We start from the raw sequence: 26,605 nt of genomic DNA, 5'->3' as shown, positions 1-26,605 counted from the left end.
TAACAATAACGTAACATAAATAATTTAACAAAAAAAAAAAAAAAAACAACGTATCACATACCATAAAAATAACAAAAATAGTTTTCAAACAAATGCAAAATATGTAAATTTGTACAATAACAAATTCATATGCGAATGACATTTCAAATGAAGCAAATATTTCATTTTCCTCATTTTTGTTTTCTTTGAATTCTGTTTCATTAGAAATAATTTTATTAAATTGTTTAATTACAATATATCTATGCTCACTAGTTGCATGTATAATTACGTATGAATGAAACAGTACTTCTTCATACTTTTCCCCATACAATAATAACAATTTAAATGAAATTGTTTTTCTATACTTGACCCATAATAAGAAAGAATATAATAATTTATAACTATAAAAAAATAATTTAAATCTTTACAATAGACCATTAAATCGACCATGAATAGAATTATAGTGCCAAGAATATTAGATAAATTCTTCTTATCTTCAATCATTGAAGTATAAAAGAAATATATAGAAGAGTAAACATATTATTTAGATAAAATGTTGAATTCTATAGGCTTGTAACAATTACATTATTTTTTAATTTTGCATTCGCATTACTATCTGTATTTGACTCCTCATTAATAAATGTGCTAATAGCATTTTCTTTCTGTTGCTGTTTAATAACATTTTCTTGTTTATTTGATATGAGATCACCTGATTTTTTTCCAGTCAATCTCATAATATCCGAATGTGTTCGAAAATGTAATCTTGTTTCTAACAGGTATCCGGTATAATTTTTTCTGAAAAATATAATATTACAATTAATAATGTATATTATATGTATACGTAAAATATTACTAAGATTTATTTACTTCGCATCTTCCAAATATGAAACTGCAGTTTTAATATCCTGTTGATCTTCTGCTAATAAAGCAAGTTCAACGGTAGCATAAGGAAGTAGATAAGTGTCTTCTTTTATAGATTTTTCTAATTGTTTAACACGTTCCAAACAATTCTCAGATAATGCGTGATGTCCCATTTGACGAAGACAAGCACCCTTTAAAAGCAAAAGAAGTGCCTCATTGTCTGCATGAAATTCTGTTTTCCTAGAAAATAATTTGAATTGTTAAAAACAAATATGAAAATAAATTATGATAAAGAAGAGGAAAAAAAACAAAAAAAGACTCACATCGATGAATTTAATTCTTTTTCCTCGTCTTCAATTCTTTTGTACATATTTATAATTAAATCCCTTCGTTTACCAATTATCCTGAATAAATTCCACAGATACATAAGCTCAAACACTGGAAGAATTAAATTCTTTTTCTGTGCAAAATAACGTTCTACCTTTTTAACAATAAACTTTTCAATTGGCAATGATTTGCCTGCAATGCGTTGTTTGAAGGTTGGTGCTTGCATCATTAAATTATCTATAATATGTTTCTCATCGTTATTTGGATTTTGCATTAAAAGAATTGCAGCTTTTTGATAAAGGTATATCGTTCTAGACCATTTGGATTCATTAACTAATTTATTAGCATAATCAGCAGCTTCGTTCCATTGTTGTTTAATACAATGAGCCCACATTAATTCCCAATAACAAGCACAATGAAATTGAGGCCAAATATTTTGACTCTTCCAAGATTTTGTATACCATTCTATGGAATCTTCAATATTTCCTCTTACTAATTCAAGTCTTCCTTTAAAGAAAAGGAACCATACACCATTTGGATAAGTATTTAATTCTTCGTCTAATGCTTCCTGACACCAGTCTAAATTACCATCCGCATGACTTAATATAAAACAAGCATATAAATTATAACTTAGTAATGTCATTACACACAATATTTGACGAAGACCTCTTCTTTCTTTAAATCCTGCTTCTAATTCACCAATACCGTAATCCTAAAAATAACATTTTCATTATTTCTTTATACTATTATATATATATATAAATTAAAATATGTCTCATTACCTTATCACCAGAAAATCCAATAAATTCCAGTAATTTAATAATTCGAGGAGGTAATAAAGAAATCATCTGTGTAATTTCAAACATTATAATTAATCATAATAATATATATATATTATTATTATTTATATCATAAAAAAATATTTTACATACCAAATTAAATGTGCCAATACCCATACGTACGCCACTTTCAAAATGAAGTTTTTGTATTTCATTCTCCCATTTACGATTATTTAGAATTGTTAAGCATTCTCTGTAATGTAAAAACAAAAACAAAAAACGTTAGATAAAGATGTGTTAAGAAGAAGAAGAAGAAGAAGAAAAAAAAGAAATATAATTTTCGCGTTAGGATTTATTTACTTGTACGATAGAAAGCAGGTACGAATTTTCAATCCAGCCTTGACAAAACTGACCAGAGTCTCGTCCTCCACAAATGTGAGCATCGACTTTAAAAGAAGTGATTCAGCATAGCAGAGTTCTGCATGCACTTCCTCTGCAATATTAATTTTCTATCATTCCTTGCATGCACTACACTTAACTTAATAATGTTATTGCTAAAGTCAATGCTACAAATTAATGATAAGTCACACTTGTGGACTTAATGATTGTTTACATCCTTTTTATTAAACTAAAAAAAAATAATTATATAAATTAAATGTTATAAATATGAAGAAGAAAAAAAATATATGATGTTATTTCTCAATATATTTATAATATAAACCATTAATTTAATTAATTAATCACATGTTTCCCCATTGTCAATTCTTTGGATTGATATATTATATACAATAGTAGCAGTAATTATACTAATGTTAGTTTGTGCTCTAACATGCATTATTATAAAGCTTTATAATATGCCGTGAAAGAAAAACATGTTACATTACCAATTGTATAAGCGTCATAATTGGTCTTCTTAACCATTTTTCCAATGTTTTGTGTAATTGAAGTATATTTGCGATGTTTCGAACAAACATTTATACATTGTTTCAATGCTTCAGATGCTTTCTCAATGTACTTCTAAATAATGCATATTAAAAAAAGTATTAAAAATTATACATTATATATATATAAATATCAATGAATAGAAAAATGTTAATTAATTCTTCATACTTCTTCAAATGTCAGTATAGCTTCTAGAAATGCAAAGACACTTGTACCTAAAGAATGGTACATGCTACTGTTTGCCCATGGTTCCATAATCTTTTTTGCTTGATCAAAATCATTATTAAAAAAATAATAAATTGCCTTTCTTGATTCTGAAATAGCTGTTTCTAAATCCATAGAAGTAGATCTGTAATAAAATAAAATTGATTATTGTACAAAAATATATGCACAGTTATAAATTATACACAGAAAAGTATTTGTAACTTACGAAGCTGGATCTTCTTGAGCATCTTGAAACTGTAAAGACAATAATAATAAAAAAAAAAAAAACACATTAATAATTACAAAAAAATATACATTGTATTATATATTGTCAATGTGATGTTAATGCTGTATTTATGGATGAAATATGACTGGATAAATATTACTTTTTATTGTTTGATCAATTACTTTTTTGTTTGTCTTTTCCATCTTAGAAGTAAAAAATTATTATTACGATCCAATCGATAAAGTATTAACATAACATTATTGAGTATTCATTTTAACCTACCTCATCATCTGCTTCAATGTCTGACATTTTTAAATCAGATAATTATCAAATCTGTAAACAATACGAATTGATTTACATTAATTACAAATATATAAATAATAATTGTTTTATATTTATTTCATTAGATTGATTTACATTTTAATATATATATATGCATATATATTAAAAAGGATGAAAAATAGCTACAAAAATTAATATTTATAAATATAAACTTAGAATGTTCACAAAGGAGAAAGTTTTATTTTATAGAATTGTTTTCTCAAGTGTGCTCCTTCAATTTTAGGTCATTTATCCTATACACATTACCCGGTTTCACAATGAAAAGTATAGAAATGCAGTATCTCAAACTTTCTACTGATAAAATTAATTATTTAAATATTTTATTAGTTATCATATTACGTATTAAACTCTTACCAATACTTAATTGAAATAACTTAACCAGTAGATTAAAAAAAAAAAAAAAAGGTTGCAAAGATAAGGATTAACTTTTATAGAAGATAAAGATAAGAATATAAAAGTGTTAATCTTTAATTAAAAAAAAATATATATATATATAAAAATATTTGAATTGTTTTCAATTAAAAATACTTATCATTTTTAATTAACAAATTTATCTTTAATTAAAAGTACAAAAAAATAAAGAAAAACATGATATAATTTGAAAAAGTTCACGATTAAGTCATTTTATTGTAGTAATATATAATTTATTCAAGTCAAAGGAAAAAAAAAAAAAAGAAAAAAGAAAAATAATCATTAATCATCATGCATCGTTGCATTGGTCTAATAACCGTATATTTCGTATAATCAGTAATACGAAGAGACCATGAAAAAATAACATGCCAAGTAATGCTCAATATTATCAATAAGATTAAGAAGTAGGTAAGAAGAGAGAAGGGGAAGGGAATGAAAAAGAAAAATTAAATATTTTCATTTGATACGTGAAAAATGTCAAAATAAAAAGAACCAAAAAATACCAAAAATAAACGAGATCTTATTAAATAAAGACAAAAATTACGAATTACTTCTAATGAAACCTTACTCACCTGTAGTCAAAAGTAAAATCGATTGGCCTTCCAGACGAAATAAAGATTGATTATGTTCAAATATTATTTAGTATAAATATTAGTCCCAAAAATATCATGTGTTTGTTGTTTTCCCTTATTTTATTATTATTATTATTTTTATTATTATAGATTTCTCAATATGATGTTGCACTATTTGTATATAAGTTTGAGGGGTAAAAATAAAAATACAAATCAATGATTATAATGATACGAAGCGCAGCAGTGCGCGCGTAAGACTGACTAAATTTTAGGTCGTCCCGTTTGACGGTGTCATCAAAAGACGACGACGCATGAGTGTATTGGTTTCTATATAAGATTAAGAGAGATACTTATTCTATATACATTATCTCAATGAACGATGGCACATACGAATACTATTTACATATACATTCATCATCAACATATGTTTCTCCCCGCTATTTGATATATGTATATGTTTTGTTTACATGTGTGTTGTTTACTTCTCTTTCTTATATTTGGTACAGGTTATTCCAGCGAAGCCAATCATATCTTTTCTATACGTCTTCTACATTGGAATTAAAAGGTGAGGTAATTCATAAATAGAGGAATCATATGTGTGTTAGTGTAATAACTACTTCTTTGTATGGAATCACGGATACTCTCTCGCATGCCTATTTAAGAAGATATGTATTAGTCGTATTCTACGACACACACACACACACATTTACAGTTAAACATAAAAGGTGCATGTGTACCAATGAAACTTTACTTATATATATATATATGTATAATATGTATAAATACGCATGCCTCTTCTACGTTTCTAATAATTTATATAAAACTATTTGAAGAATCAAAATTTATAATGTAATATTCAATTATTTAAACTTTAATGATTCATAATTTAAATATTATAAAATGATAATCTGAAAAGAACGACTTTCAAAAGGAATTTATCATATCAGAAGTTTATTATCATTATGTGGTAGATAATGTCCATGTGGAAATGGTATAACTGAGATTAATACAGTACCTACTATTGTTCCATTTTATTATAATGATTATTGCTAACAAAAAAACTTAACAATCTATTTAAAATTCATACTTTATTTGCTCTAAATTAAATGTTCAAGAGTATAATAATTGTCGAATGAAATAAAGGAAATAGATTTGAAATAGTTTTATAAAGTGAAACAAAAGTAATATAAAAGAAAAACAAAAATATAGGAATATAATTATACTCCAATAATAATGGGAGTAAAAATAATTGCTGAGAGAAAGTTAAATCGACAAAAAAAAGAAAAAATTGTTGTAAATATATACGTTCGAAACTATATATATATGTCCTAAATTAGAAATTATATATCCACTTGAAATAAAACTGGCATATAATAAAAACAGGGATTTGAGTATGGCGTCGTTAACCTGTACTGGGCGTGAACGGAAGAACATAGCGATATTCGCATTACTCTGCAATGATTTCAAATGGAAATAAACGCTAAGTAATATATCATTTCTTATGAATAATCTTATAACACGTGTATTCAATATATCGAAGAAAAGAATAATTCGCGAATATGTATATTGAATGAATGGATCGTAGATCAGTTCGTTTCGATGTTTATTACGTGCATAGTGGTGGCAGCACCTGTCTGTGTTATACGTCAAAAATATTAAACGCTTACCAGAGAGAAGTGTTTTTTTTTCTCCTATTGTAATAGTGAATAAAGTAAGGATAAAACATTAGATCTACTTTAAAATAAGAAATACACGGTAAACATTTATAATTTATTCGTTGTTGTTTTTTTTTTTTTTAACTCTTATGTATCATCTAATAGATACGTTCTATACGAGAACAAAATTTATTTTCAATGTAATTGCATTTAAATGAATGTTAATTCAGTTGCAAAATAATTAACTCTTACCTACGTAACAATTTGTATAATTACGTCAACTAGAAGAATTGTAAAAAAAATATCTTTATTATTTTAAACGTATTATTTTATTTTTACTTGGATTAGAGATTATTAGATGCTTATAACCTCTTTAAATTCGTCAATAGAACATAGAGACAACTTATAACAATATCATTGTTTTTTTTCTTTTTACTTTTTATACAAGATAATTCTTATTCCTTCTAGCACATTTTTATCGATTATTGGAAGATTTCTTATGCAAATCACTTAAATTAGTTGTAGCAAATAAAAAATTGTTTACTGTTTTATTCAGACGTCACAATATGTTTCTATCATAATAGAAAAATTCTTCTATGCATATGTCTCTGTTAGTAAAACTAATTTGCATGATTATATATATATATCAGTATATTGATAAATATTTAATTAATATATTGTAATATTCTTATTTTTGATGACAATGTTATTTTGTAAATTTCAGGAATAACTTTTAAGGTAATGAAGAGGAATCATTATTTCCATGGTGGTTACGGTAAAGTGGCTATTGCCAGTTAATCCAATACCATAAGATAATGGAGAATCAAAACCATCATAATCAGGTTCTTCAAACTCATCAATCATTTTGGAAAAAGAATACTAGAGCGGTACCAGGCAGGTATGCGTTGTATAAAACACATTATCTATAATTATGTTTTATAAAAATATGATAAGAGTTAAGCAAATTGTGATTTATATCTAATAGATTCCGTACTTATTTAAAGGCCAAGTCCCAAACAAGATGTTAGACACGATAAGATAGGTGCAACAACAATTGCATCCGGTAGCTTGAGTGGTACAGTTTCAGTCAGTAGCAGTGGAAATGCAGGTGGAGGAAGTGGTTCTACATCATTTCAAGATTTCCAGGAGAGCGTGGATGATGCTTGGGATTCTGGAGATGATGAATTTTGTACAGTTTCTGATGTAAAAATATCTAAAAGAGTTAGTCATTCAGCCGCACTTAGTGTAATTAACAGTCATAGATCTGGCACCGCGAGCAAAGAATTACAAACAAATCCTAAATTAGTCCAGCGAACTCAAGAAATCATTCCTGAAGAAAAAAAAGCAGAGGCTCTCCAAAGATTAGCTGTCCAGCCGTTGCATCTTAGGAATGCTAACTTGTCTGTTTATTCTCAAATTAATAACAGTCAGCATTCTATAGACAATTCTGATTCAAAATTTGGGCAGAATACTTCTCCCCATCATAGGCCAACGCAATTTCCTGGTAGACCACTTCCATTAAGGCAAACAAATTCTTCTACAAAATTTTTTATACCTTCGAAAGAGCAAGGTAAGAAAACATATCGATTACTTCTAACATCAATGATTATCCATGCGTTATCTATATATTATTATTTGTAGATGGAGAAAGTAAAATAGATAAATTTCAATGTCTTTTGGAAGCATCTGTATTAAATTTAGAAGAATTAAGACAGTTGTCGTGGTCAGGGGTACCAGCGAAGTTACGATCTGTTACATGGAGATTATTGTCTGTAAGTAAGACAGGTAATTCATACCGTACATGTATACATTTAATTTACCTTTTAACTAAATATTATTAAATTATTAAATATCATGCACAGGAATATCTTCCAGCAAATATAGAAAGGAGACAACATGTCTTAGAACGTAAGCGTTTAGATTATTGGAATCTAGTAAAACAGTATTATGACGTGGAAAGAGATGAAGGATTCCAGGATACATATCGTCAAATTCATATTGATATTCCAAGAATGTCTCCCCTTATCTCATTATTTCAACAATCAACTGTACAATTAATTTTTGAGAGAATACTTTATATATGGGCAATTCGACATCCAGCTTCTGGCTATGTACAGGTATATTGATAAATATGAGTATTATAATATTATTGAATTTTGTTTTATGTTTATTATATAGCTATGTTACTATTATATTCTGCCTATTCTAAAAATATTTAAATGTTGATTTTAGTTTTCATATTGTAGGGTATGAACGATCTTGTCACTCCCTTCTTCTTAGTATTTTTGCAAGAGGCTATACCAGTATCAGCTTGGCAAGATATAGAGAATTATGACGTGGCATCTTTGAGAAAAGAACAACGTGATATTATTGAAGCAGACAGTTTTTGGTGTTTATCCAAGTTTCTCGATGGTATTCAAGACAATTATATATTTGCTCAGTTAGGAATACAACATAAAGTTAATCAATTAAAAGAACTTATTCAAAGGATTGATGGTACTTATATATCATTGATATGTATACAATATAAACTCTTCGTTAAATTATAAATATTAAAGGAAAAAATGATCTATTATAGCTCCTTTGCATCAACATCTTCATCAACATGGAATAGATTATTTACAATTTTCCTTTCGATGGATGAATAATTTATTAACTAGGGAAATTCCATTGCATTGTACGATTCGCTTGTGGGATACCTACCTAGCAGAATCAGATCGATTTGCTTCGTTTCAACTTTACGTATGTGCAGCTTTTCTTCTTCGTTGGAGACGTCATCTACTCTTACAACCCGATTTTCAGGCAAGTTTAATTTTTCTACTTTATATTTTCATCTTATAATATTGTTAAGAGATCATAGTACTTTATATAATTAAATATTGTTTTTAAATGTAGGGCTTAATGTTGATGCTACAGAACTTGCCTACACTGAACTGGACAGATTCAGAAATAGGTATTTTGGTTGCGGAAGCTTATAAATTAAAATTTACATTTGCAGATGCACCTAATCATCTGCAAGCTCATGACTCCAGGTGACCTTTTTTCTACATGTTCGGTTAATATTGTTACTATAGTGGCCAAAAAAAAAAAAAAAGAAAACTGGCATTAGTTCTTATTGCCAGTTTAATTTATTAATTTTCTCTTTTTATAATTATATAAGAGTGAAAGTCACAGTCCACTGTAATTATTTTGAAAAGATTTAATCATTTGTTTTAACTATTTTCTTTAATTCTGATAATCGTTATGTTTTTTAAAGACGCGTAAAGTCTTTATAAATTTTATTTCTATTTCTATAGTAGCATATTATAATTCAATTACAAATATACTCGCCATTTTTTAGTTTACAGATATGTAAACATAAGAGGTAAAAGAGAAACTTAACGCGAATTGATATTGCCATATTTTTGATTCACGTTATGTTTAGATAAATGCCTCTAATATATTATATATATATACATATATATATATATATATAGATAATATATAAACAGAAGTTTTATATATTGATACGATGTTTTTGTTTTTTGTATATTATAATTCTATTCCCCAATTTTATTTAAGATTAAAAAGATGTGAAAGTTTGAGCCACGTCAATTCATCGAAATACTTTAATCACTTACCAGTGCGATAATGTCATCGTGTTCTACATATTAATACATCAAAGGTAAGTATAAATTTATTATAATAAAATTCTTATATAGTTTCTTTTTTTTTTTTACAATGTTAAGAATAAATATAATTACATACAAAATGACAACTATCTCATATTATTTAAAGAATAAGTTTTACTTAACTTATATTCATTTTCACTTCACATTTTTTCAATCATCTTCTACATCTATTTGACCGTAATCTAAATCAAACGGTTGCATAGCTGACAGTGTCTCATTAAAGTTAAATGTTTCCTGTTAAATGAAAACAAATGTTTACAATTTTTTTTTTTACATTATTTGATAGAATATAAGGTGTCAAATACTCACGTAATCAACTGTAACAGGTGTTGGAAAAACACAAGGCATACATTCCGTTTTGGTAATTCCATTATTATCGGCCGTACATTCGCAGTGTTGACATGACCGTGGAATGGCAGTTAGTGCTATTCTTTTAGAAAATACAGTAACAAACTTTTTGATCGAAACGAGCTTATCAAAACGTAATTTATCTCCACTGAATATTGTTCCATTAGTCTCTAAAGAAAGTGGTGTACAATATCCTAAGACATTTTTCATCGATTTCACTTGCTTCCTTAAATCTGTATCGCCTGTAAAAATTCTCGAATCTTTTTTTGTATACAATTTACTAGCATCGAATCCATAAAAGATTTTATTAAGTTTTTCTTTTTCAAATTCAAAATCACCATCCATCAATATATGTAATACAATATCGTGTTCTAGCAATACTTGATGTACTACAGCGTAATCCAACTAAAAAAGAACATAGAATATTTCATTTAAAATTAAATAAAAATACAAATTAGTATATTTCATACATACCGTTTGATTTTCCGGTTCACAATGGGAACATGGTAACAAGATGAAAGTTTTTGAAACTCCAGCTCTAAATACTAATTGCGAAGCAAAACCAATAGCCGCGAATATATCTTGATTACCATCACTAACTGGTATATGATCAAAATAATCGATAAAACGCATTACATTTTTAGTAAAAACTTGTCCATCAAGGATAACGTTCCTTGGTTGATCGTAAACTCCACGACCACCAAAAGTAACGAGTGACCAATGATTAGAAGTTAATCCTTTGTCTTTGAGTTCTTTGTTCAATTGATTTACAAGTTGTTCGATACTACGATTTTGTCTGATATTACGATTACATTCTTTTGCTTCTACAATAAAAACTATGTCCGTTGATTTTGGTACAGTATCTCCTTCTAATTTTTTAAATTCACCTTCGGCTATTTGAGTATTGTTTATCATAGTACAAGTCGTACATCTATCGGGAATTCTCAAATACGTGTTGTGAAAAACGCATACTTGCATATACGCTATGACAATTGTACATGCCTCGGATTGTGTAGTACTACTCAAACACATTATAGCGTATTCTTTCGGATCGAGAATAGCAAAACACGAACTAAATTCCGAAGTTTGATTGACAAAAATTTCTTTACAAAATGATGTTACACGTTCGTTTGTATCTTCATTCTTTTTCGGAGAATATACTTTTTTCTTGCAACTATTTTCAGTAGACCAACTTTGTGCAAAACGATTTATATCTTTAGTTATTATACCTGATGACATAATTGAATCGTCTATCTTTTCATTATTCATCGTACCAAGAAGACCTGCTGTTTTTCCGTAATACCATCCAGATAATTCCAACGTACACAAGTCAAATTTAAGATTACATTCTAATCGTAATTGATCTTTTTTACGTTCAATCGTTACTATGTTTTCTTGTTGATACACATACGTCGTACCATTGTCTAATTCTATCGGAAGAGGAAGATTACTCTTTGACTCCAACGATGCATTTGAATTCAATCTTACCACCTGCAATATATGAAACAATGTTATCATGTTTTAATATAATCGATATAAAACAAATTATATAAATAAAAGTTTTTTTTAACTGACATTGTTGAAAATATCGATCTCTATTTCATTTTTGCCAATCAATACGATGATACTATGAGTCAGTTTGTCGGATTCTTGATTGTATTTAATAAGAATGGCAAAGGTATTTCTAACGAAATCATGAGCAAGTAGATAAGTGCAAGAACCAAATAGATCAAAATGTAATCCATCGAAGGTCTTGAAGTGTCGCGATCCGATTATCATTGCTTGTGCTGAAAATATAAGATTGAAATAAATATTTGATTTATATAGATATTAATAAAGAAATTTACCTTTAAACGGTGGTAACCAATTCGAAGGTTCGGTATATGGTTTATAGTGATAATAAAGACTCCAGAATGTAGTATTAGATGTTACAAAATAAGATCCCATATCAGTGATCATTCTGTATTCTGAAATCTCATGGAATTCAGGTGTTTGATTGAAAGCATGCCAAGACATAGGAAGTTTTTGTTCGAGACACATTAACCCTTGATTCGGATCAAAGATAAACTTTGTCTTGGCTTCCCTGTAACGACTTTCAGCTTGTAAAGCTGATTGGCTTATATCGATCAACTTGGCATGAGCAAATCTAATAACATTTTCTATTTTAACTCGAATTTCAAAATAATTGTAAAAGTAATTAACTTTATCGTATACTTGTTGCATTTTATCTAATGCATAATGAACTGATGGTAATTTTTTCAATTCTTTTAATTCAACTATAATTTCATCGATAACGTCCTTCAATTCTTTACCAAAAGGTACAAAAGCGAAATAACGTTCTTTTAAAAATTGTATCACCAAACCGGAATATTTTTCTATGTTAGTAATTATATCATTTCCTTTGATATCTTTGTAAAATTTATCAATGTCTTGTGTTAAGTTAGAAAATCTATCGAAATATGGCGATGAAATGATCTCGTTTTTGCGATTGTAAAGAAAGTCAACGACCTCTTTGCTAACTTTCCAGACCATAGTTTCAAGATAATGCAATAACTGAATGAATAACGGTTCTACATTTTTCAAGAATTTGTACCACTGTTGAGAAATCGTCCTCGATATATTATCCCATAGATTTTCAACGTATCTTATGAACGACACGTGAATATCTTTTATAATCATGTCATATTTTTCGATTAATTTTTCAACAATATCTGCCACTCGTGCAAATGAATCACCTCTAAGTATGGTACCAATTATTTCGATAATTTTGTTATATGCTTTTTTCATTGTTTCAATAATCCATAGTAAAGAATTTCTAATAGCTTCGCCAGATTCACCCATTATTTCCCAAATTTCATTAAAAATATTTGGCAATGATTTTAATTGACTGCGTAATGATAATTCGTCAATGATATATCCAGCAAAAGTAACGATATCTTTTATATAAAATTCATTAGTATTGTACGATTCGTTGAGGTATACTTTCAAATCTTCGAAATCCGTCTCGAGTTGTTTCAAATTGCTGTAAAAATATTTCAATTTTTATTATTACATATTTTAAGTCATTAATTAATTAATCAAATATATTTTATTTTATTTTATTTTATTTTTTTTTACATACTTCCAATCGTCAAGAAATTCTTGAAGTTCTTCTTGAGAATCTTCCCAAACTTGATTAACAACACTTATACTTTCACTTTTAATGTATTGTTTCCAATAATCGATATCTTTATAAATATTTTCGTACATTTCTGAGAACGTAGTTTTTATAGTGTTCTAAAAATATATATATATATATAAGTATGCAATTTAATTATAAAATTATTTGAATTATATTAGAAAATAATTGTTTACCGTAATATCACTTTTAAGTTCGGGCCTCCATTTTAAAGTTGAAGTAAGTAGCCTCGAATGATTTAATTTCAAATAAAAGGTAACATCGTACACATTGAAATCGTCATCGTAAGTTCTCCATATATCAAAAACAGCATTTCTAGCATCCGGTATTTTTCCATACATTCTTAAACTTTGTACAGCATCTATAATAATAAAATAATTATAAATTTCATGAAAACTCGAACGGATAGAAAATAAAATGTTGTCAGATTTAATTTTACCAGGTGTATAATTGACCATCATCCAAGTAAATTTATCTTCTGGATCAAGGAAGAAAAATCCTGTAGCATTGAGATCAGGTGTATTTATGATACTACCATTGATAATATATTCCGGATACTTAGGATAATATCTAACTTGGAAATATTTAACATCATCGTTATTTTCACGACGAAATAGTACTTCGTTTTGTTCGATGTTAAGACGACCACTTAATTGTCCTGTTTCTTCCGGTAGAAAACTACGTTTATATTTACCATGATTTTCCGTTTCAACGTAAACGTATTTGTGTTTGTAAAAGAAACCTTCTACATTGAGATCTAATTCAGTCTTTGGATGTTTCCCTGATATACTGTAAACGTATTTTCTATCGTTTGGTAATTCACTCTCATCTTTTACCATTACAGCAAATTCCAATAATTTATCCGGATTTAAAGAATAATCTACGACAAATGTTAGATTCAATAAATCTCTAATATCTTTTTTCGAAAGTTCACCCTTGAAAGTTACATCTTTGGCAAAACTAGGATGTCTAAATCTTAAAACAGTTTCTTGATGTGAAAGCATTTTGTTAGATGTGATATTTCTCCAATCAAAAGCAACACCTATCGTACGTGTTCGTTCCTTATCTCGATCCCATTCTAATTTAGCTTCGGAATTGATCTCATCGCTGGTAATTTTGTAAGAGCCGTCTAACGTAAAATTTCTACGGGGATATGCCAAATCTAGAATTATAAATTGATTGTCCATTTCTTCGGTAGTTTTATTTAAAATGTTGACGTGATACGATATCCATGCATCCTTGGCTAAACTTAACCAAGTGTATTGATCGAATTCTCCCGATAAAACCTTATAATTGGTCATTAATTGAATCGTATGATTCAAGTGCATGGCTTTTAAATGTATATCCTGACCAGTGTGAGTAGTTTTAATTCTAGATTCACCGGAAATATTAAATGCCGAAACGTTGTTTAATTGATAAACGTTAACATGTTTGATCTCGACAGTTGGATAATTTGTTCCTTCATTTCCTCCACTATATTCGTATTGATTTACATAAATAATACCTATCGGTTTAAATGTATTCTCTATATTTATCTGAATATTATCCTTTTCAAATCCTGCTCTAGATTGACTCTTTGAATTATAATCCGCGTGAATTATTTTTTGTTGATTGTACATCAACGTGGAATATCCATTTGTAATCTGAGGACGTTTCTTGTAACCATAAGTCAAATGAACAGCATGACGTGTAGTCAAAGGAATTTCTAATTGAAAGATTCCATCCAAAGTTGAATCAAGTTTAACACTTTGATAAGTATAATCTGAATTCAAAATAGCAGTATTATTTGGCCAGAAAAATTCGATATATCTCTTATTTTGTTTTCTGAAAAAAAATATGATTAAACAAATGAAATTTTGTTACTCTAATAATAATTCAATAATATTTTTTTTTGGTATTGATTTACTTACAAAGTCGTAAGAACGACGAAGTTACAACCAACGTAGGAAAGATTTGGTATCGGTGTGGTGGCATTGATAGTACCATTGACATTTGTCAAACTTTCAAAAGATATTTTTGCCGTACCAACACGCTTTCTCGCAGGTAAAAACAAATTAACGTCGATTAAATTATATCGATCCGAATTGCCATCGTAATTAAACAAAAGTACAAGGGTTTCTTCTTGTAAATATTTCGGTGTAAAGAGAGAATATTTCAATTCAATTTCTTTCTTTTCGAATGTAATATTGAACAAATTGTTAGCTGTTTGATTAGGTAACATTCCCCATGTTAAACGTAAATGTCCATCAATGTCTTGAGCTGCCACTCGTATCTGTTATTGATAAATAATATTATTATTTATTATAATAATAATAATATAAAGGATAACATTTAAATACGTAATAAAATAATGAATACAAACCGAACCGTCAGATGCATAATTGGTCTTGCCACGAACAGTATTGTATCCTATTACGTAGGACATATCTTGAATACCTTTATTAGCATGATAACTGAACAAGAAACGATGATCGTCATTATTCGGTGGTGGAAATCTTAAAGCGAATACTGCATCAATATTTTCATGATTACGAAAACCAATGCTAGCATTGCTACCAAATTTCCATTTATCGTGATCGATGTCAACGTCAAATCCAATATCGAAATTGCGAAATGATTTGTCGGGATTTTTGAAGAATATTTTTGCATTTAAGTCTTTGGTATCGTGACCATTGATTTCATATCCAGCTATGACTTTTCCAAACATATCTAACATATATAATAATTTCCATTGCAATGCAGCATAATAATGATCGTCGTTTAAATGATGATTAATTTTAACGTCACCACTGTTATTTGTCAAAAATATATTTCCATCTAACGTCAAACTTTCTATTTCTTTCAATGGTGTAGAACCATGTACGTATAATGTCGTATTACCATTAACTTGTACGTTCATGAATGTTGTCAATTCGTATTTAGTATTATTTATTTTATCATAACCATGTGCTCTAATATCCCAATTCAATGTGTTAATTAAATTCATACCTATTGAAGCATTGAAATATCTACCATTGGCAATAAATTGCAATTCGTACGTTTTACATGTTAATATTAAATTAATATCATTAATGCCAGTGGTATTTTCTTGTGGTCGTAAATTTAGATTAAAGCCTGTCAATGTATCCCTTTCCACGAACGTATTCATCAAAACGTTGTATACTTTAGAATCTTCAAGATTTGTCAATTTTCCTTCTAAGATGTATAAACTATTGTTTACTTTTGACACATGACCATCAAAATGTAAATGTTTTTGAGAAATTAAAGGTGTGTATATATCACTTTTGACAATATCGTCATTGTAACTACTAATAAATTGATATTCTTGATTGATATTGTGCGTCAAAGTAACATTCATCTGTAATACATCTTTTTCATTAATGTACAATGCATCGAATTTCAATGTTTTTAACAATTCGATCCAAGTTTCTAACAATACGAATACTTTTTTGTAATTTTTATCTTCCACTTGCCAAATTGCTATCACCTTTGACTAAATAAATATAAACATTGTTATTTATTGTATTACCAGTCGAAATAATATTTGCACAAATTTATTTAAATATTTATACTTACTGATCTTCCTATAGGTTCATCTATCTCAGTACTAAATTCAAATTGTTTTTCTTTGTTTATGAAATTTTTCTTAAGTATTATTTTAGTTTTTGGTATTACCAATGCTGGACTAACAACACGAAGGATGAACGATGTATCCAAAAATAAATCTTTTGCCTATTTATCAAGAAAATATATATATATATATATATTTTTTTTTTTTTTTTAACAAATATTTGTCAAATATTATAAGTTTATTTCTGAAAAAAATATCTTTGCATTAGTTCTTACCTCAAAATATCCTAAGAAATCAATGACACTATTTTCTGTACGAAGATTAATAGTAGATTTGTACGAATTTATATTTGTATTAACTGTTGCTTTTATATCCATCTTTTTAAAGAATTCTAATCCTGTCTCTATATTACACTTTAACATATGCGATTTCCAATCATATTCATCTTCGTTATACGTATAATTTACCATTATTTCGTTCTAAATGAAATATAACATTTATTTATTATACGTAACGGCAAAACATTTTATTTATTAATGATAATTATTGCCTAAAGGAAATTAGGGGTAAAGTGAGGATAGGTAATCAAATGTCGGAAGATCTTAGTATCCATAGCGGGTTAAAAGACCACTATGTAGACCGAGACGTAGATGGGAGGATAATATTAGAAGAGACCTGAAAGAAATAGGATACAAAGACCGTGAATGTGGAAGGATTGCGCTCAGGGACGGGAACAATGGCGGGATTTGGTATTTGCGGCAATGAACTTTCGAGTTCCTAATGCCAATTAATAATAATAATGATAATTATTGATATTAACTTACCGTTATCGATGATGTTTTATTATAATGAATATTAAAGTTCATCAACATTAAATGCACTGATGTTTCCATGTTTACTCTAAGAATATACGTCGAGAAGATTTCTGGAGCTGCATTAAAAGGAGTTTTTATATGTAGATCATTTTTAAAATACAACATATCGTCTAAGATGAATATATCTTTGAAGGTAATCTGTCCCGGTGGAATGATCAAAAAACCCTGCACTGAATATATGTCTCTACCATATAGATCAAAGTCTATTTGTAATTTTACAGGCTCCACTATAACTGGCCATACCTGTATTATCATTAACAATAATTAATTATTCTAAATTTGATATATTATTTATAATTATTGTGATAATTCTTACTGTAAATTGGCCTTGATAAGGTTGTATATCTTCTTCATATTCATCATCTTCATCACTATTTGAATTGATTTTAGTGTCCATTTTGGTAGAAATATCATACGGAGATTGTTTAGGTCTAACATCAGCAAATAATCCAAGTTTAACTTCTGCTAAATTAATTGAGAATTCTGTATCCAATAGAAAACTTGTTTGTTGAGTTTCATTTAATTCTGGATAAAGTAGTTTCAATTTAGCAGTAACACCACTTTCCTGAAGACCGTATAATGGTGTGAACAATTTATACGAATAATTAAAGTCAGTAATATTTTTGTAACACCAAGCACCCATAAATCCAGCTGTCATATTGTTATATGCAACTCTAAAATCAGCTTCTTCTTTGTTAAGTTTAGCAACAAATAACGATCTTTGAAGAATATCTATTGGTGTATTAATTGATAACAGTACGTTGAAATCGTAAGATGATGTAAATAATTGACAGATAGCTTCAAAACCCAAAGTACCATTTGGAATACTGATTTCAGCAACTACGTGTCTCTGACTTTCTGACAAACCAAAGTTCGCAGTAATTTTAGAATATTTTTCTATCGGCGTTGTTAAAAGAAATTTCAAATATGATTCTTTTAGTCGATAAAAATCTCCGGTCAATGATCCAGCGTAATTTCGTTGATCAAAATCCATAGTAATTAAACCTGATAAGGTACGATTGGGCTTTACATGTAATTGAGATTTTATTTCGCATCTATTATAATTAATCAAGGGTGAATTAACGAGTATTGATCCAGTCAAATCAAATGAGTTCCAGGATTTTGCATCCAAGATCCAATCACTTATTATATCAATTTTTTTCTGCGGATGGTATTTTATTATTATTAGATCACGCATTTGGTTTGAAGACAAAATCAGGTGCGTAATGTTAGCCGTTAACCAATTGAAAGGATGAATCGTACTACTTAAGCCGAAATTGCATAACCATTCGGTTGCATCAGTGTGAATTTCTCTTTCGTATAATTCAAAATTTCCCATAATGTATTGAGTATCATTCCAATGAACACTACCGCTTGTTACTACTTTTTTCTGTATTTGAAAATAACTGAAAACAAAAATAATTATATATATATATATATATATTATTATTATTAATAATAGAAAAAGAAAAAGAAACAATCATATTAATTGTTTTTCACTTACTTAGCTTCCAACGCGGTTTTCTTCCATTGATCAAAAGGACTTGATAATTGGGATTTAAATTTAAATGATTTAACCCCTTTCTGAGTGAAATAATCAAAATCTATGTCTAGCAAAATCGTTTTGTCTGGATTCCATTGAATTATTCCATTTATTTTATAATTATATGAATTTTTTATAGTTAACGAACAATAACTGTTAATTGATCTACCAGGATAACTCAAATATACTTTGGCTTGTAATTTTTGTTCGGGTAAATTATCGAGCGATGATGATGGTTCATAATATTTATCCAATAACAAACCCGATGTGAATTTTGATGCAGGATCTCTGTTGGCATCCCATTTTAATTCGATACTATATTCTTTTTTATCCTCTTCATTGATACCGGTTAATGTTAAATGTACATCTCGCCATTTGTCAAGATGAATTTCTACTTTGATCTCTTTTTCTGTATCAACATTATTCAAAATTGAATACACGTTACTTTTATATCTACCTTCGATGTAAGTTGTGAATTGTCTGATTGATAACACCGTATGATTCAAAATAAATGCATATTTATCCATATCTTGTTGTTCCACATAAATACTAATTTCCAGATCATTTGTATTCTGATACAGTTTAGAATTAATAATAATATCATTGGCAAAACTTGATGATTTTAATATAAGTTTTAAATTATGACTTATCGATGCTGGGCTTGATCTATCTATATACATTCCAAGTGCAGTTAGAAAATGACCGGAAAACCAAGTTCCAGAGAAATCCAATTCATATTCTCGTTTTGATCTTTCTGTTATTCGAACGTTGATAACAGTTGAATTGAAATTAGGAATCGTCAGAATAACTCTACCTTCTATTGCAAACAACAAACCACGTGGCATTTTTGTTCTCACCATCAAAGTAATTTCTTTCTCTAAACAAAAATTAATATAAGTATTACGCGATTATTTATGATATTATAATTAATTAAAAATATTAAACAAACCTGGTGCATATCCAATAAGAAAACTAGTCTTAGATTCTATACCAGATGAGTAATGATTTACTCCTACTTTAATATCAAGATGTTGTATTGGTTTTGTAATAGCAATTAATGCACTGACTTTAGTTCCTTGATTTTGAAAATACATTCTTGAATAAGATATTATGAGTTGTGCAACAAGTTTATGTCTTTCATCTTGAAGATGTGGACTTGAATTAACTTCAGCATGTAATTCTAAATGTCCTAAGGCTTGTTGATACCACGCTGTTATCACCGTATTCAATTGTGGATATGCGGTAGAATGTAATTTCAAATTAGCCGATTTGTGTGCCAAAGTTTTCGTGGATCGATTGGACAACATAATTTCTAAATGCAACGTCTCTTTCTTTGGCATTTTTTGAAGTTGATAATTCAATTGAAAATCACCATCTAAACTAACGTTTCTCTTAACAATATACCCAACCAATTTGCTCCAAACTTTTTTCGTTTGGAATATTAATTCGATTTCACATTGAGACAAATTATTTTTCTGTGTGTTTCTTATTTCACCTGAAAAGAAAAAAAAGAAAAAAGAAAAAAAAACAAACAATTTTTATACAATTCAATTAAAAATGATAAGAGTATTGAACAAAAATAGTACCATGATAAATGAACATACCTGATACAGCTGCTACTCGTTCACTATTGATATCCAAATAGAATTTAGGATTATAGATGTAACCATAAGTGAATTTTTGTGTTGTATATCCAATGCTAGCATCCAAATGTTTAGTTCCATTTACATCGAAACCTATTTCTATAAATGTTTCATTTTCCGTTCTCTTATACGTACCTATAACATTTATCAATTTAATATTGTAATATATTTGTTCGAATAATAATATATCATAAAATTATCACGAACCTTTTGCAATTAAAGAATTTCCAACCGAGTGTAATACAACAGTTACATTATGATTTTTTAAATCGAACGATACAGTAGCACTCAATTCTCTTTTCATATGTGATTCAGGTGTATCAAATGCCATTTTGAATACGCTTTGTTTCTACGATCAAAATCAAAATCATTAATATCGTTTATAAATTATAATATATTATATTTTGTATTAAAAATAATGATTGAAATAATAACGAACCTCCGTTCGTACCCATTTGTATTCTAACAAATAACTTTTAGCAGTGGGATCAGCTTTGATTACCGAAACTTTAAAAAGGGTTGGTCCATTCAAAAGGAAATATGGTGCATTAGGATCATTCGTTACATTAGGAAATTGATAATCAACACACATTTTCAGACCGATAAGTCGATCAAGTGTTTGCCAAGTGCACGTAGTATTGCTAATAACTCTTTCAGGTAACATTAATTCTTTCGATGAAGCTGATTGTCTATCGGTTTTTAAAATACCTAATTGTGTTTCTTCACTTTCTGCTCCATTAGTTTCTACCCAGAACACGTGGGTAATGATTGAGAAAATTTCTATTTTATTGTTTGGTAAACCAAGATTCAATTGTACCAAACGCATTCCGTCTAAATTAAAATGCATTTGTACGGCACCGGACGAATAAATATTCGTACGTAATTTAATTCCAGCATTTTTATAAAATGCATCTACCATCATAGTGCCCACGATGTCGACGCTTACGCTGCAATGACAAATCATGACAATTTATATTTATCTCATGTTACAAATGATAAATATTGAATTTTACATTTGAATTAGTTTCTTACCTGGGAGTAAAATTACCTATAAGTTCTAATTTGGTATTCGTCGTACGACTGATGTTTAAAAAGCCAGCCAATTTAAATTTACAAGCTGCCGAACCAGCAAGATCTAAACGTATGGGTAAACCAGACGTTGTTGGTACTACATATGTAGAATCAAGGAACATCACTGTGTTATCGTAATATATTTCTTGGCCTGATAAAATCTTTCTTACTTTTTCCCATGGATTTAAACTAGCTAAAGCATCTTTGATTTCTTTGTCACCATTTAACATCGTATATTTTAATTCATTTCCAAAAATCTGTATAAATATAATATAACTAGAAATATAATTATTAATATTAAAGTAATATCTTCATCGTTTTATATACCTTATACCCAAAACTGATTTTGGGATCGTTGAAATTATTATCAATGATATTAGGTAATCTTTTAACTTGCGACCATTGATCCTCCCTTTCCGGCACGGACCTAAAATTCCTTATCAAATTTTTAAAATGATTAGATACTTTTTCATTGCTGTAAGGTCCGTCCGGGCCAAACAAATTTTCTGCGTAATATTCAAGACCCTCCATTCTCATCGAAACTTCGAATAAATTAACAGACTCGCCTAATAAATCTATGGTCATGTTGAAACTTGCGGTACGTGGTATATACGATTTTGGTGAAAATATTAAATTACTTTGATGATTTGCACCAAAATTATATTCCTCGGAAAAGAATGAACCTTCGTAATTACGTGAAAATTTTCTAATGTCGCTGTTAAATTTATTACCAAAATCTCGGTCGGTTAAAAGACTTTGTATTTCAATTCGAGTTGGTGACGATGAACTATAAAGATTTGTTAAATGACTCCATACGAAGGATCCAACTATATCAAAATTAAACGAATGAAATATTAATTATTAATATTATCTCGTTTGATTATAAACCTAATTATGTTTTCATTGATTACCTTGATTAACTTCTTCAACTTTAAGAGTATGTTTGATCGTCTTTATGACGTTGTAATCAGGACAACGCATTATTTGTAAATACGATGCTATACGTAATTCAGAATCAAGTGTAAAATTACGATAATAATTTAATAAGTAACGATCCCGAGTTAATTCACAGGAAGGTAATCTACGATGTGCATTTATTGCTGCAACACGTACTTCCATCGTTACAAAACCACCTGTATTGTCTATACAAACTTTTAATTTGTCCGACAAATCGTCAGTTTCCAATCCCATATTTTCAATAGCTTTCAAAGCTTCCAATGTCTATGATATAATAAAATAAAATAATAACGTGGGACATTATCTACATTAATAATAATTCGATGATACTTACTTCTTTAACTTCTGCTAACGGATGATAACGAAGAGCACAACCCTTATTGATTTTTTGTTTGAGATAAGACATAAATTTGGTAATATCTTCTAGATGAGTACAATCTATATTAGTTGATTTACAAAACGTATGAATAACGGATGAATAACTTAAGATAAATTGTGTGTTAGGCATTTGATGTTGAAAATCTAAGAGTGGTGCAAGTGCTCGTACAGTTCCATAATTTGGTCTTGGTATTAAACCAAATATCGTGATCCAATTAGCTGTGGTTTCTTCATTGACATATTTTTTTATTATTAAATCCTTCATAACGTTAACTGCAGCATTGCTTCCCATATATGGTAATGCATCGACTATTTGTTTTCTTGTAGAGTTAAAAATAATACAATACTTAATATGCATATAAAAATAATATATATAAAAAAAAAAAATATGTTAATAAATATTGATAACTTACTTGCCAGTTTTACATATACTATTTGCTCTAGCGAACAATTGTGATAAATAAGGATAATCAAGAAGACGAGCTGATTGGACGAACGCTATAAACGTTTCGGAAAATCTATGTTGAATTTCATCAGAATTAGCGCCATTTCTACATAAAATTTTTAACAAATCTCGAGAAGTTCTTAATTCTCCGTGTATCGTTTTAGATACCTTCTCATGATCGTAAAGTAAATTTGTTCTAATAGCAATATCCTTGCTAGTATTTTCATTATCGCCTTCTTCCGATTCTTCATCCTCGTAAAATTCTTCTTTGCTTTCTTCTACGAGTTGAAGTATAGCGATACTTTCGGTTCTAGCACTTGCAGAGTTATCGTTCGATAACGGTCGAAGTTGATGAGTATCTTTACAAACAACCCTATCGTATACGTTATGATCGATCGTTATTTCACATTCGGTAGAAGATTTCAATAAAGATCGTTTAGATGTTTTCGTAGTTGATCGGGTATTTTTATAATAGTTAGATTGCATTACTGAAAGATGTTTTGAACTGAATTGACAGTCGGCTAAGTTCTTCGTTCTTTTGATAATCAATTGAGTCTTTCTTGCTTCATATAATCGGTAATTGGTCTCACATATGCCATTAACATCGAGTTCGTCAACGCGATGATCAACGTCGAATCTTTTCATAGTATTTTGTAGCATTGAAAGGACACCGCGTTTCAAGTTCAATGCCCAAACCGTTTCACGACGGTCCGGGCAGACCTCGTTTATTCTACCATCATCAAAAGCAAATCTCAATGTATAACGTTCCAAGCTGGCCTTGAAATCTGCCCCAGCACGATCAGGAAATTCGGCATTATAACGATTACGATCGTGACTTAAGCTAACATTTTGAAATTTCAATACACCCTCGCATGGTGACGTGAAATAAACGATCAACGATGCATCTATGTTTAATTTTGTTTCATTTTTTGATTCTATTCCGTTCGATGGTAATGTTCCAGCTTTACCGAGATTCGTGCTTACATCAACTGAATATTGATACTGATACGAGACACCTTCTTGATACTTAAATTTCCGTTCGTATGGTACTGCAACGCGAAGATTTTAATTAATTATATCGATAACATTCAAACCGATATAATTTTGTACATAAATTTATATATAAATATATCAGCCATTTATTTTCTAGATCGGTTAACTCAAAATACAAAATAAAAAGTAGTGTAAATTAATAGAATTATATATATATTGTTTCAAATTAAATATAAATATTGCCAATGCTTACCCTTGCATCTCGTGCGACTACATAATGTCGGATCTTTAATAATTTCTGAAACGAAGAGTTAAAAAAAAGTATATAAATTATACGATTTATAATTAAATTATAAATCAATGCAATCTCAAACATAATCGAAATATTTTACGTTACCTCCTTGTACAATTTGAATGAGAACAAACAAACAAAGAAGTATCATCCTCCAAAAGAAGATTTGCCGATTGTAAATCATTTTATCTTTTTTTTTTTTTTCACTTTCTCTCTCTCTTTCTCTATCTCTTTTTTACTATCGTCGATTACCAAGGTCACTGTCTTTCTAATATAACCGTCCTCTACATTCCCCCATATGCACACTTATCCCTTTATTATAATTGACACTAAGTTACACTCTTAATCATAAAATTGCAATGTTTGTTTTTATATCTTCTTTGCCAACGTAAAATTTGCCCGAGTTATTCAAAAAAAAAAAAAACAAAAAACAAAAAAACCAGTTCAGATTCTTCAATATCAATCCTCCTTTAGATAACACATTGATGAAAGATTTATCCTCTTAAAACGCAACATCGTTCTTCTTTCGGATAATATCCTATCCCGGTAGGAGGAAGAATTCTTTTTTCTTTTTTTTTTTTTTGTAATTAATAATAATTTTGTATTTTGTGTAGATATTGGATATTGGATGTTGGATGTTGGATCACAACACGTTGTTAGTCAGGAAGATACCAGAGAGTTCGAACAACGAATAAGTCAAAGTGAGGACCGATTGTGGGGTGCAAAGCTAAGCTCTAGCCACAGAGCTTACTTGATTAAACGTATACACGAGTAGAGACACGATAGTATCGGTTAAATAAGTACTTCCTGTCACGACCGTGTCCGCAGTTCGAATAGACGTCGTCGTCCTCCAATAACACATATGCTTAGGGGGAGAAGATCGGTGCCAAAGGTCTTCGTGCTTTTCGTGTTTATACGAGGTCAAAAGTCTTCTATCGATAAGATAAGTAGAAGAACGATCTTTCGTTTATTTTAATCAATTCTTAGGAACTAAGAATTATTCGATTCCATAAGCTTTCTTCGATTTATAATCAGTAAATACGATAAGGTGAAAGAAAAAAAAAATAAAGAAAAAAAATAATCTTTAGATAAAATTTTATTAAGGATATTTTGTACTTTTTAATATCTCCTTTCATTTTTTTTTAATCTCATTTCGATCTGTTCATTGGAATGGCCAAGTACAAAATATTGATTTCGTGGTTTCACAATTCATTCAGTATATATGTATATATATATATATGTATATTTTTAGATTAATTTTGATATATTATTTCCGGTAAGTATCAGTAACGAAACTTGTTATTTAAGAATTATACGAATAATTGAGCCGTTGATTTTTTTT

At 28.8% G+C, this 26,605-nt stretch overlaps 3 protein-coding genes across 7 annotated transcripts; 1 reads left to right on the top strand and 2 right to left on the bottom strand.

The window, feature by feature from the left end:
* Positions 1-173: 173 nt before the first annotated feature.
* On the bottom strand, positions 174-4,872 carry LOC107064719 (tetratricopeptide repeat protein 39B). The gene is made up of 11 exons (XM_015317726.2): positions 4,644-4,872; positions 3,601-3,651; positions 3,319-3,347; positions 3,057-3,237; positions 2,831-2,963; positions 2,307-2,439; positions 2,100-2,199; positions 1,950-2,015; positions 1,164-1,879; positions 847-1,080; positions 174-774 (listed from the first exon to the last, which is right to left on the bottom strand). Exons 2-11 carry the CDS (start codon positions 3,625-3,627, stop codon positions 543-545), a joined length of 1,851 nt encoding a protein of 616 aa, XP_015173212.2. The 5' UTR covers positions 3,628-3,651; positions 4,644-4,872; the 3' UTR covers positions 174-542.
* A 205-nt stretch (positions 4,873-5,077) lies between these two features.
* Positions 5,078-26,367, top strand: Tbc1d22 (TBC1 domain family member 22). Of its 5 annotated transcripts, none has more exons than XM_089171070.1 (10): positions 5,078-5,208; positions 7,023-7,196; positions 7,303-7,868; positions 7,940-8,070; positions 8,161-8,415; positions 8,545-8,794; positions 8,877-9,100; positions 9,194-9,330; positions 9,860-9,962; positions 25,878-26,367. In XM_089171070.1, the coding sequence occupies exons 2-9, from the start codon at positions 7,114-7,116 to the stop codon at positions 9,927-9,929; spliced, it is 1,716 nt and encodes a 571-aa protein (XP_089027196.1). In that variant the 5' UTR covers positions 5,078-5,208; positions 7,023-7,113; the 3' UTR covers positions 9,930-9,962; positions 25,878-26,367. The 5 variants fall into 5 exon arrangements, with proteins under 5 accessions (XP_089027196.1, XP_015173166.2, XP_015173167.2 ...); XM_015317680.2 differs by lacking the exon at positions 5,078-5,208 and adding an exon at positions 6,014-6,127; XM_015317681.2 differs by lacking the exon at positions 5,078-5,208 and adding an exon at positions 6,208-6,354.
* On the bottom strand, positions 9,893-25,856 carry Apoltp (Apolipoprotein lipid transfer particle). The gene is made up of 26 exons (XM_015317678.2): positions 25,369-25,856; positions 25,225-25,269; positions 23,947-25,027; positions 23,490-23,853; positions 23,110-23,419; positions 22,526-23,025; positions 22,160-22,455; positions 21,567-22,074; positions 21,335-21,476; positions 21,089-21,262; positions 20,434-20,979; positions 19,446-20,361; positions 18,258-19,347; positions 17,891-18,184; positions 17,342-17,545; positions 17,072-17,227; positions 15,858-16,988; positions 15,406-15,767; positions 13,935-15,319; positions 13,672-13,856; positions 13,439-13,593; positions 12,165-13,339; positions 11,893-12,104; positions 10,792-11,808; positions 10,279-10,722; positions 9,893-10,203 (listed from the first exon to the last, which is right to left on the bottom strand). The coding sequence occupies exons 1-26, from the start codon at positions 25,445-25,447 to the stop codon at positions 10,120-10,122; spliced, it is 12,855 nt and encodes a 4,284-aa protein (XP_015173164.2). The 5' UTR covers positions 25,448-25,856; the 3' UTR covers positions 9,893-10,119.
* Positions 26,368-26,605: the final 238 nt, after the last annotated feature.

The sequence above is a fragment of the Polistes dominula genome, unplaced genomic scaffold, assembly GCF_049000335.1.
Source record: "Polistes dominula isolate Pdom_NZ unplaced genomic scaffold, Pdom_raw_medaka contig_31, whole genome shotgun sequence".
In the NCBI taxonomy this organism is placed as follows: domain Eukaryota; kingdom Metazoa; phylum Arthropoda; class Insecta; order Hymenoptera; family Vespidae; genus Polistes; species Polistes dominula.
Note: the sequence above shows the minus strand (reverse complement) of the source record. Positions and strands in the feature narration are given on the sequence as shown.